This window comes from Lathamus discolor, chromosome 1 (genome assembly GCF_037157495.1).
Source record: "Lathamus discolor isolate bLatDis1 chromosome 1, bLatDis1.hap1, whole genome shotgun sequence".
NCBI lineage: Eukaryota > Metazoa > Chordata > Aves > Psittaciformes > Psittacidae > Lathamus > Lathamus discolor.
Genome location: NC_088884.1, coordinates 48,125,063 through 48,138,208, shown reverse-complemented (window position 1 = coordinate 48,138,208; position 13,146 = coordinate 48,125,063). Strand labels below are relative to the sequence as shown.

Genomic DNA, 13,146 nt, shown 5'->3' with positions numbered 1-13,146 from the left:
AATTGTAAATTTCAAAAGTAAGATGTAGGGTACTCTCGGTAATGTTTCAATATATTAGAAATTGTGGAAATTGCTTAACAATAGTTTCATTATAATCCTAAATGTACGATACATTTACCTAATAGAAGTAAAGAGGTATCATATTTTATATACATTATTTCCCTTGCTTGTATCAAGACTGTAATCACTTAATATAAATTACACTGAACTTTGACCACATTGAATTGATAAGCACAGTATTGTACCTTCTTTAGCCTCATCCTTCAACCTCAAAGCTCTTTTCAGAGAACTCGGCACCTCAAACCAACAAAACTTCTTCCTCTGTTATGCCATTAAAAACAAGCCAGTGCAATGCAAGATGGCAAAAGCATCCTGGTGTTAAATACTTCCCACCTTAGAAACCAGGTTTGTCACCATTAATCTTAAAATGCAGCATCTATGAAGATTTCATGAAAAAGGAAATTTTCAGAGGACAGAGAAAACATTCAGATTGATTTTCCAGAAACCTCCCTGCTTCTACCCTAGCAGTCACAGCCCTCTCTGGTATCCTTGCCTGTACTTTGTAAAGAAAAACCAGCATGTGCCAGTTTGAGATCTAATCTCGTCAGGTTCTTCTGTATAAAGGAACAACAACTGAGGAAGTACCACAGTTTAACCCCAGCTGGCAACTAAGCCCCACACAGCAGTTTGCTCAGTCACTCATTCGCTGCTCCCTGGTGACTTATAAGAAAGCAAGCAGAAGGGCAACAGTGAGAAAACTGTGTTCACATAAAAACAATTCCAAGGGGAACGCAAAAGCTGCACACACAAGCAAAGCAAGGACATCACTCACCACTTCCCATCAACAGGCAGGTGTTCAGACATCTGCCGTGCTGGCTTCCCATGGGGTCACAACCTCCTTTGGGCATCCCCTGCTCCAGAGTGGGGTCCTTCATGGGCTGCGGGGGGAGAGCCTGCCTCACCATGGTATTCACCATGGAGTGCAAGGGAATCTCTGCTCCAGCAACTACTTCTTCACTGAAATTGGGGTCTGCAGATTTGCTGCACTCACAGATTCTAACCCCTCTCTTCAGGCGCATCTCTGCAGGTTTTTGGTTTAGGTTGTTTTTTTTTTTTCTCCTTTCTTAAACATGTTATCCCAGGGGCCATGCCACTGTTGCTGGTATCTCCAAGTCACTGATGTCACTCACTGCTGAGGAATTGAGCCTATGTCAGTCTACCCCTCTAAGTATTCATCTGCCCCTCTAAGTATTTTTCATGGTTTAAGCCCAGCTGTAAACCAGACCACGCAGTCTCTGTCCCACTCCCCCTCTTCCCCCCCACCCCACTCCTAGCAGGATGGGAGTGGAGAATCGAAAGAATGTAACTCCCAGGGGTTGAGATAAGAACAGGCCAGTAACTAAGGTATAACACAAACCACTACTGCTACCACCAATAATGACAAGGGAAGTAACAAGGGAAGAGAACACAACCGCTCACCACCCGCTGACTGATACCCAGCCCGACCGAGCAGTGATCTAGCCCTTTCGGGTAAATGCCCCAGTTTTACATCCTGGCCATGACATGCTGTGGTATGGAATACCTCTTTGGCTAGCTTGGGTTAGGTGTCCTGTCTCTGCTTCCTCCCGGCTTCCCCTCCTCCCTGACAGAGCATGAGACTCAGAAAGTCCTCGGTGAGACTAAACGTTACTTAGCAAGAATTAAAAACATCGGTGTTATCAGCGCTGCTCCCAGACCAAAAGTCAAAAACACAGCACTGCACCAGCTACTAAGAAGGAGAAAAATGACTGCTACTGCTGAACCCAGTATTTTTTGTCCAGAGGCAGCCTGGGGCCTAAATGGCATCAGAGCTGTTTGTTAGGGACAGGAGCATCCACTGCTCTTTCTGCTGTATCACTGGACATCATGGAAGCAAGAAAAAACAATGATCCCCAGCAGTGTAAGCAGTTAACACATAGCACCTACTAGCAGGAATCAGGTAATTTCTCAATTCACTAAAAGGAGTGGAGTAAGAAACATGGAACACAAGGACTTGGGTTAAAAAACAGTCAAATAATAATGTTGATCTTTGTGCTCTCAAGAAAACAGGTTCAACAGGAAGAAGTTGGGTATTATTTAAGCACCACAAGATGGATTTGTTCCATTTTACATTAAAGAAACATGGGAGGGCAGAATGGGAGACTTTTGAGATCGTGTGATTTTCAGTATTTTGATGAAACGAGATAAAGGAAGATGTTCAAGCTGGACAGGCCATTATGCTGACGTCACCAGCTAGACAAGCCATTGGCAGCCATGGCAGTGGAACATTCTATACTGCCTAGCAACTGGACTGGGATGTGAACTCAACAAGCCTAAAGAAGCTACCATCTCCTTTGTGCGAGTGAGAGTAGGGAAGTCCAAGACGTGCAAATGACCACAGGTGGCAATGACTGCAATATCCGTATGATTATGGTTTTGAAATTAGACCAGATGGTCTCAACCTGGATTTGATTATTACAGGTCCCTCTTAACAAAAGAAACCTAATGCTCTTTTCTGTAGATCCACCACTGCCACAGGGCGACCAAGAAGGGATTCTGCCTCCAGCCCAGTGTCGAGGCTCACTCACAGGTCCAGAGAATATTGTAATACCAATTCACCCTCCACTGATTATAAACCTCAATGATGAAGAGGATGATGAAGAAGATGATGAAGAGGATGATGAGAAGAACTGTAAGCAAGTTTTTTCTATCCTTTACAAGCAACTAGAATGGGTTTTGTCAAACCGTTCCAATGTACTTCTCAGTCAACTGATTCCTTAGAATAAGCATTAGATTTGTAGAAAAGGGGTTCACATGTTCTTGAAATAGGTTTCAGGAAATCCCCAAATCATTGGACCTGGTAGTCACCGGATGTGAGTGAGGCACCATTTTCTAACTCCTGTGAAATGCCCAGCTGTATGTTTCAACAGTGGTATAACTCACATTCCTCTTACTCATTAACTAGACTTCGAAAGGTGATCCCCAATTCAGATGGCCATCTAATATTCTTCACAAGTTCTCAAAATTCAGGGATGACATTACAGGCTTAAGAGTATTCATAGTTATCGTGCATGAAGAGTGAATCTAAACGAATGATTTCACAGTCTGAAAGCAGAGGTTGTAATTGGGATGGAAATAAAAAAGAAAACTAAAACCCAAAAAACTTAACCAAGTGAATTTCATTATGTATTTGACTGTTAGGAATTGTTGAAGGTCTCTGTCCAGCTATCTCCTAATCTTTTAAAAATATTTCCCACAGATGTTTCTGACTGGGTGCCTAAGACTGCTGAGGATATCGAAGAGGAAAAAGCAATAAAGGAAATATGCTATAAATCTGGTAAGTATGAAAGCAGTTGTCACTCTTTTCTGAGCAGCCATGCTGCACACACAGTGAACTCTGGGCTATTTTTCCTTCTTGATAATGTTCAGGAGAGTTTTACGGGATTCAGCAGCCTGACCAACAGCAGTCACCCAACCCTGTGTCACTGTCTCAGGAAACTGAGCTACTGCCCTTTGAAGCTACCCAGCGGGACTTGCAGAAAGGCAAGTACTTTTCATCGCCTCAGACAATGGGTACCACTTCTGAAATTACTATTACAAGGAGAAACTATGACACAGTTTGTTCCTCCTCTCCACTTTTTGAATTCAGGGACAGTCCTAAGGCATTTGCAAATATCATAAAAATATTGAATTAGTTTTTTCTTCTTATTTGTGTGTATGGGTATCAGATGCGTGGTGACTACCTGCATCAATTGTCAACGGAAAAGGTGAAAATGGTCTTAATATTAACCCCAGGAGTACTTTCCTCGGGTGCACAACATCACTTTGTGTAATTGTTCTTCAAAATCACAATTTATGTACTCTACCCATTCTAACGTTAAGAACTGGTTTCAATTTCTCAAGCAGGCTCTCTCTTGTAAATAGGGACAAGAGTCCCTATTTACACTCTTCTAGGGCTATTTATTGCACCATGAGGATGCCAAAGAACAGTAAAAAACGCCTTTCCCAGAGGTGTTTTGAGCTCCCTGCTGGACCCCTCTGGTGTCTAGATGATGAGATGCAGTGGTACCTTCCAAGAAAAGGACAGAGATGTTTCCCCAAAGCTTTTCTTCAACCAAGTTCTCTGAGGCTTTAGGTTCTGTGATAACAGGCACCTTAAAAATACCATCAATTTAATCAGGCAGAATTCACAGTTATCATACATTAAGAATGAGCAGCTAAAGAACTATCAGGTAACTTATATCCAAATCCTATAAAATTTAATGATACAAAAAAAGGAGGAGAGAGTTCAGGAAGAAGAGTACCAAGAGAGAGTACTCCCAAAACAGATCACAAATCCTTTGGAATATGGAGACAGGATACTTGAGCGTTGACTTCTCTTTGCTGAACATCGTATCATCAATGAAATAACACTTGAAGTGTCCTGTCTCCTGCAGTATGTAAAATTTTCAGTGAGAGCACAACAGTATTGGGTATTTTTTTTTTTCCCTTTTAGAAAGCCACACTGCAGAACCCAAACTACAACCCTGTTACCAACCAAAGGGTCACTGTAAGGATGGTGAAAATAATTCTTCTTTTTATCATGAGAAAGAATCTGGAAGAAAGACTTCCTTCTATTATTCAGAAACCCAAACATCAGCATATGTAGTCAATCGGATTGTCACAGTCACCAAAGAAGACAAGTTCAGTGGACCTACAGGTGGGCTCCTGCTTCAAATGAAGGATTTTTAAAATGCTTCTAATATACCTGCCTGTATTGTGCTGCAGTCAAGTGTGATCCTGCAGGTGAACATGAAGTTATTTGTGCCTGAAGATGGGTAAGAGCAAATTTGATCCAGAATAACTTTCACAAGTAGGGTGCAGCAGTACTCACTGACAGAAATGTAAAGCTTTATAAAGCTCTGCAATTAGTCAGAATATTCACGAACAGTAATTAACCACCTTCAAAGCAGGAAATCTCTATCCAACATAGAGGGATGAATGCGGATATGCACAAATATACAGATTCCCACTCTTTAGACTATCTTTTATCTATTACTCAAACTGCAAATTTTTGTGATTTATATTGTTACTGCTTTTTCACACTATTTCTGGTGGACAGAGCACTGAATTCATACTTCTTGACATTCACGAAGGATGATATTTTCCTTCACAATTTTTCAGCTTGGAAATACACTCCTGTCCTCCTGACAGAATGTGCTATGACTCAAATTTGACGTGAGGTTACAGTTGGGATTCAAAGTCTTGTGTCTTTATGGCCATCTGTTTCTAACATCAGTGTAATTTTACGTCTTTAAGCTTTATTTTTAGCTTGCTAACTGAGCTCCAAAGAATACGGCACATCATTTCAGGGTTTCTTAGCTGTAAATAATTTCAATAAGCCTTAATGAAGAGTAATTTCCTCTTCCCACTTATAGTCATTTCTCTTAAGATGGGCAGAATCTTCATCTTGAGGTGCCTCCAGGTGTTCATTTCCAAAGAAAGGAACCTTTTTCATATGGAGAAGATCAATAACGTTAAGGGAAATGAATCCCAAAATCACTCCTTTGTACTGGGGACCAACAGTTATGGGGCTTTTCTTTTTGCTTTTAATGCTTGCTTTGATAAAATGTGGACAGATGGGTGCAGAAGTTGCCGAGAGAGTATTCTTAATGTGAAGAATACATCTTATCAAGCTTCCAGGTTAAGAAAAGGATACAGCATGTCTAAAACAAGGTGATCAGCATTATTCTCATAATAACCATTACCATTTTGGTTACTAGGTTGGTTTTTTTTCAGCAGTTCCTGAGCCATCTCTTCGGAAATGTTCCAAAGGAAAGAATGAGCCTGGCAAAAATAGGAGATTTTGGACACAAAAAGGAAACTATGGTAATACTGCAGTGTTGGGTGTAAATTGAAACTTTCAGGATTAGTATGGAATAAATAATGTGAATTAATCCACTTAGTCTGGAACTAAGAGAAAATAAGGGTACTTAAACATAACATTGCCGTGCATCTAAGTGTGTTCACAAGCAGGGATAAAACAGGAGGACTGAATTATGGATTAGTTTCTTCTAAAAGAAGATGATGCCTTTGGGAAAATTTTCAGCAGAGAAGCATGCACTTAGTTAAAGTTCAGGACGACCACGGCATTATTGCATGAGTCACCTGATGCATTTGTGGGTGCTTCAGCTAATGTAGTATTTGAAATAATGTAATATCTGATCCACCTGTCAGGCTAAGAGAGTCTTCCCAGAAAGTGTGGCTGAAGTGAGGAAACCATGTCTATGCTCTTCCTACAGACAAATACACTTCAGGATCCTATAATGCACCAACCTGGGGGAAGAGTAATCCACAGGCAAAAACATTCTCCAAGACTAAAACAACCATTCAGGTAACTGCTTGATAGAGATTTTGACCTAGCTGGGGTCTCTCCCCACCTAGAAACCAAAATTTCACAGTAACAACTTCCCCAACCAAATCCGGAAAAGATCCTATGCAATGCTGAGCAGTGTGAAAGAACACTTACGAGTTATATCAATTTGCAGACATGAAATTTGGCCTGTAGAACTAACCCATAATTCCTAATTTTGTACAGTATTACTGATCTGAAGGCAAAAGTTGTACCTGCCTTTAAAGTGAGGAACTACAGGAGGGGGTTTGGCTTGTAGCACTGGACAAAGCTCAGCAGAGACACTGCCTGAGTGTGGTCTGTTTGTCTCTATTTGTCTACTTACGTAGCATCTCCAAAAGCCAAACACTGATCAGCCATGGTCCTAATTCATGAAAGGAATGAGGCTAGTAAACATTCACAGGATGCCCTGAGGCCCTATAATTACTAGATTTTACAGCTGAGCAGAAAGCAGATGACAACTTGACCTTGTCTCCTGTGTTGACAGTTTGCTACTTAAACCGCTTCTGAAAGAGCATATAGTTTTGCCATAGGAAATTATTCACAAGGTGTTCTGTGTTTGTATTTTGACAACAGCGCCAAAAAGACACGGAAGTGAACTACAGACGAGAAGGGTATGAAGACAAGAGGGAGATGAAGCGAGATCCTGAATTCACAAAAACCTAATTTTCAGAAAGATAGGGGAATTCTTAAACATGATGAGAATGCAAACTCCAAAAATAACATGTAGTAAGTACACTGTAACACTTCAAAAGTGATTAAACTTTAATCCTTCATCATGGCTATGTTACTGCCCTGTTCTCATGCAGATTCTTATTCTTGACAACTGGACTCTATAAGCCCAGCCCTATCCATCCTATTCATGATTTCTAAACCTAAGTACTCCAGTGTTTCCCAAAGACATACCAGCTTGGAAATTGCTCTAAGACAAAAGAAGAAAGACAATCTCCTTGCAAACTCTCTCTGCCTTTCCCATTATTGATTAGTATTTAGAGATAATTTTGCTTTTGTATGCTCTTCAAGTAGTGCATATACACTAGAAGTGTTTCCAGTCTAGCACTGCAGTATTTGGAGATGTGCCTTCCTCTATGACAACAGGCAACGGAAATTCATTCCAATGAGCTATTCGGAGCTCTCAGTTTGGAGCTGAAAGCCAATAGCACCATTTTATTCCAAGCAATACCCAGGCCAGTCCAGTGAACTATGGCAAAAGCATCCTGCTGTTAAATACTTTGTTTTAGGAACCGGGTTTGCAGCCATAAGCATAAAATACAGAATCCTTGAATATGCATGGGCCAGTTTGAGATCTACTCCCGTGTCGGATTCTTCTTCATGGAGGCACGCCAACTGAGGAAGCGTCATGGTTTAACCCCAGCAGGCAACTGAGCCCACACAGCAGATTGCTCACTCACTCACTCACTCCCCGCCCACCCCCCCAAAACCCCCACCCCCCCATTGACGTGTGGGAGAAAATCAGAAGGGCAACAGTGAGAAAACTCATGGGTTCACATGAGAACAGTTTAATAGGTAAAGTACAAGCCACACACACAAGCAAAGCAAAACAAGAACCTCACTCACCACTTCCCAACAGCAGGCAGGTGTTCAGACATCTCCAGGGAAAGTGGGCATCGTCACGCGTCGGGAAGACAAGCAACACCACGCCAAACGTCTCCCCCCCACCCCTTAATTCCTGCTTCCCCAGTCTGTCCGTAGACTGCCTTTTCCAGCTCGGCAAGTCAGAATACCGGTTGAGTCCCCTGAAAGTTTCCCAGTACCATTATCTTGGAGTGACCCCGTTCCTTGCCGTTACCGCTCCCGACACTTAGAAAAAGCAAACGCACCACCTGCGTGAGCACCTGCATGCCGCACCGTCCATTTCGCCAGAGACCTGCAGCCAAACCCCTCGCCACCTGGCGGCCTCAATCCCCTCGGCCCGGCACCGGACCCGCCGCGGGGGCTGGGACACCGACTGCCTGCCGCTCGCCCAGTCCCGTGAAGCCCAGACCCCCCGCCAGGCTGCGGCCACCTGCCGCTCCCGCTTGGCCGACGGCTCCTCCTTCACCTCCGTCACGAACAAACACGGCACCTTCCGCGGCACCGCTCCCCGACGCCTCATGACCATCACCGCACTCTCCCGCCGCCAGCCCCGCGCCGAGCCCACTCTGCGCCTGCGCCGCTCCCGCGGGGCGCCACGGGAGGCGGAGCCTGTTACTGCCGCCCCGCCGGCATCTGCGGCGCGGAGCGGCTCTGGGCGCGGTGGGGTGGATGGGGTTGTCCGTTTTCAACAGCCCGCAGCCCGGTACCGCTTCCGCCGCTCTCCGCCGCCGCGCCCGGCCGCGGGCCTGGGGCAGCTCCGCTTTCCCCAGCGGCAGCTCCCGCCGGGCCAGCGCCGCCCCGGGTGCCACAGCCGTGCTGGGACATGGGTCCGGGCGGCCGCGAGGCTGAGCCCGAGCCCGAGGCCGAGGCCGAGGCCGGCCTGAGGCCCCAGGCTGCGGGGACCTCCCCCTCAGGACAGCCGCCTCCTGTCCTTGCCCAGGCGCTCTGCCTCGGCCTACAACCCTTGAGTCTCTGCCGGGTTGCCTGCATGACAGGCACCCGCCAAAGCTGCTCCTTCACTGCCCTCTTCAGCTGCACAGAGGGGAGAACACACAACGAAAGGCTCGTGGGTCGACACAAGGACACGGACAGACATCACTCAGCCTCTTCTCTCACTTTATTGCTAATTGCATGCGAGCAGACGCATGAAAAAATAAAAGTCAAATCTCCCAGCACCTTCCCCCCACCAGTCCCTTCCTCCTTGTTGGCATTGGCCCTGTTGGACACATGGGAAGCTTCCAGCAGCTTCTCCCTGTAGCCCCCAGCTACCACGTCTTTGCCATACAAAGCCAGTGCGGAATCGGTGCTTCCTGACCAGCCCTGCTTCTGTTCCTCATGTAGGCGCAGCTGCACAAGTACAGAGCCTCTGTGTGGTTAGCCCCTGGCACAGCTGACCTGGCCTTCCCAGAGGGCTGCCGCTGCCCGCTGATGGCCCCTTACTCATGGCCCTCATCTGCTTTCCTCAATTCTCCTTCCCCTGTGTGCCCCAGTCAGTCCTGCCCTGGCACACCAATGACGTGCAGCACCGCTATGCTCTGCTGATCTGTCCTGTGCGTCTCGTCACCATGCACTGCTGGGCTGGGTTCTTGAGGAGTTTTTCTGATCTGTTTGGTTTTGTGTTGTTTTTCTTTGTGTTTTTTGTGTTGTTCCTTCTCCCAAGGAACCACTGGTCTTGTGCGCTTCTGATGCTGCTATGAGCCACTGATTCTCTTTCTTGCAGTTTACCTTGTATCCTCCCTCCCATTTCTTTGGTTTCACCTCTATCTTTATTACTCTCAAAGTAATGTCATTTTTCCCTCTAGGGGTCATACCTCCTTTTCTTTTCTGTGCTTCCATTTCTGTTTTACTACCAAGTTCCCGTGTTTTCTTCCCACAGTGCACAGAAGCATTCATCTCCAAGTCACTGATGTCAAATCTACAGCTTCTTGTCCCCCACAGATTTTTTTATTCAGAGGATGCATAGGACCTGAATGGGGTCAGAGCTGTTTGTTAGGGACACAAGCATCCACTGCTCTTTCTGCTGTAGCTGTGGCACTAGACATCATAGAAACAAGAAAAAACAACGAAACCCAGCAGTGTAAGCAGTTAACACCTAGCACCCTACTAGCGGGAAGCAGCAATCCACAGAAAGAGGTGCAGTAAGAAACATGGGGCACAAGGACTTGGGTTAAAAACCAGTCAAAGTCTAAGGTTCATCTTTGCGTTCTCAAAGATTTGTTTCCAATACCACAGGTTCTATGGGAAGAAGTTGGGTATTATTTAAGTACCACAAGATGGGTTTGTTTCAGTATATGTGAGAGAAATATGGGGTGGGAGAATAGGAGACTCTTTGAGATGGTCTGATTTTCTATACTTTGATGAAACGAGATCAAGAAAGATGCTCAAGCTGGACAGGCCACATGGAACCATCATGCTGATGTCACCAACTGGAGGAGCCGTTGACAACCGCGAAACATTCTATGGAACACAGACTATGGAACCTTTGCTCAACATTCTCTACTGGCTAGCAGTTGCTTTCGTCCACTCAGCAAGCCTGTAGAAGGTACCGTCTCCTTTGCACACTAGAGTGTGACGGAGGTGAAAATGGACACGAATGGGACAGAATGCTATTTCCAGTTTTATTCCCCCTATGCACAGGTAAATATTTTAGATGTTAGAGTGGGTTTTATCCTTGATTTTCTTGATATCTCCATGTTGAAAGGGAGGGCCATTATGTAAACTTTCAAGTTGACATGGTACTGTGGCTATGTCACGGCAGCACCTGTGAATCAAAATACATCATTTTCAGAGGTGATGAGAAGAGCTAAAGGTAATCTAAACTATATACAATTTCAACTGGCCACAGGCAATCAAAGAACACAGAAGTTAGAAATCATACCTATAGATCACTTATCACTTTCTTACTGGGTCAACATTATACCAATTCTGAACAAATAGACCACATTTATCATTTCTTTTTGTAGGAACTTCCTGAATTCCTGTAAAATCTCTTGTTTAAAACAAAGCTCTTCAAAAAGGGATTGTCCTCAAAAAAAAACCAACAACAACAACAAAAAAAAAACCTTAAATTCCACTGTGTGAAGATCAGGGTGGCTATATGGACTCTTGGTTATTGCCCACATTTCATTACTGGGGGATGATTAGCTGTCACTGATGCATGGGATTAGCTTTGGCTCTAGACCCCAGCGATTCTCCGGGTGTAGTCCAGTTCTCCTGACTACAGTCCAGACGTGGCCTCTTTTCATTCTAAATGTCTGCAACTGGGTGAAACCAATCTTCAAATACTCTAATATTTTAAAGTGTGTCTTTCTTGCCCTTAAAAATTCACTGAGAAACAACAGGTCACCTGACCTGGCATGTATAGCTCTCAGCTGGGATGTTGTTTGTATCCAGGCTTGAAACCTGAGTTTACATTTGTCACTGTGACACTGTTATACAAGGACTACTGCATCATCTCCCCCATTTATTAAAACCAAAATCTTTTAAAAGAGCAGAGTCACCTTTATGGCAGCCACTGGGAAACCAGTGTGACTATCCAGAAATTAATTTTCCTCGGGTGCAGATTCTGTCAGTGTGGAAAACCTCTTGGATGTGATACTGTGCACCTGCTATGGAAATGGAGATACTCACATCTGTTCAGTGGATTTAGAGATACAGGAATACAGGTGGAAAGGAGCAAGTCCCTTCAAAATACATGTTTTAGTCTGAAAACAAATTGACTTTCTGCAGCCAAGTTGATACTTCCAATGGGAATTTGTGAGGATGAAGGCACGGACCCAGACGTAGAGTGCAAGCTGGATCGTTTATGGCAAAGATTACACGATATTGGGAAAAAAGGGTTTTTTTCCAGATTTTTAAGTCCGAGTATGACAGGTCTGTATAAGGATTACAAGTTCCCAAGTGTTTAGGTTTTTGTTTCTTACTGGGAATCTTTGTAGGGCTTGTTTTTTACTTCTCATTTTCCCACAGACCTGTGTACTCTAATAGTAAGAGAGTAACTGTGTAAGATTCGCACGCGTACAGCAGATTTTATTCAAGATACCTTTAAATGTTCTAAAATATCAGAATACGCTTCCACCAAGTCTTACTTGTACGTGCACAGTAGTTACATCATGTACTAATCCATTAAGTCCATTTTTACTAGTTCATTTACAGTATCTGAAAACTTTTCTCCTGCAGCAGAAGTTGAAGAGCATTGCCTGTTTCTGGGAAAGACAACCCTCAGGCTGTGTGAGGATCAACTGTGCCTTCCATCACAGCAAACCTCGTCATATCAATGGGCTTTTCCTGCCACCTACTAACAGTGAGTAAAAATATTTTCTCAACAGATTTTTCATTAGAATTCAGGAAATATCCTTCTACTCTCATTCTAGTGCTTCCATATCGTATATTAAGGGCAAGAAATGTACCATGGCAAGACAGTCAGGTATGATCAGGTATGATAGCAAGATACTGAAGTCAAGGAATGGAATTGCTTTGGCATTGGAATAGGCTTGTTGCAGGAATTTTGCCTATCATGTTACAAATCATCATAGCTACCACTGATATGAAAGATGAAGTCATGAACGGTAGCTTGGATTGCTGAGATTCACAGAGCAGGAATGTTTTATCCTTGGGTATTTGGTAGATTAAATCTCTCTAGTACTGATCCTGCTCTTTTCTGCAGATGCTCCATTGCCACAGGGTGACCAAGAAGGGATTCTGCTTCCAGCCCAGTGTCAAGGATCACTCACAAGTCTGGAGAATATTGTGCTACCTATTCACCCTCCACTGATTATAAACCTCAATGATGAAGAGGATGATGAAGAAGATGATGAAGAGGATGATGAAGAGAAACGTAAAAGGCTTTTTTCTTATATAAGCTAGTAGAATGCGTTTTGTCAAACATTACAATGTACTTCTCAGTCAACTGATTCGTTAGAATAAGCATTAGATTTGTAGAAAAGGGGTTCACACGTTCTTGAAATAGTTTTCAGGAAATCCCCAAATCATGGGACCTGGTAGTCACCGGATGTGAGTGAGGCACCATTTTCTAACTCCTGTGAAATGCCCAGCTGTATGTTTCAACAGTGGTATAACTCACATTCCTCTTTCTCATTAACTAGACTTCGAAAGGTGATCCCAAATTCAGATAATATGAT

The 13,146-nt window shown here is 44.0% G+C and overlaps 1 protein-coding gene across 1 annotated transcript; it reads left to right on the top strand.

Annotated features, from left to right (window-relative positions):
* The first annotated feature begins 2,409 nt into the window (after positions 1–2,409).
* On the top strand, positions 2,410–9,263 carry LOC136006016 (uncharacterized). Its single transcript, XM_065663938.1, has 7 exons — positions 2,410–2,440; positions 2,540–2,710; positions 3,278–3,355; positions 3,448–3,561; positions 4,514–4,717; positions 6,300–6,391; positions 8,874–9,263. Exons 1-7 carry the CDS (start codon positions 2,410–2,412, stop codon positions 9,261–9,263), a joined length of 1,080 nt encoding a protein of 359 aa, XP_065520010.1.
* Positions 9,264–13,146: the final 3,883 nt, after the last annotated feature.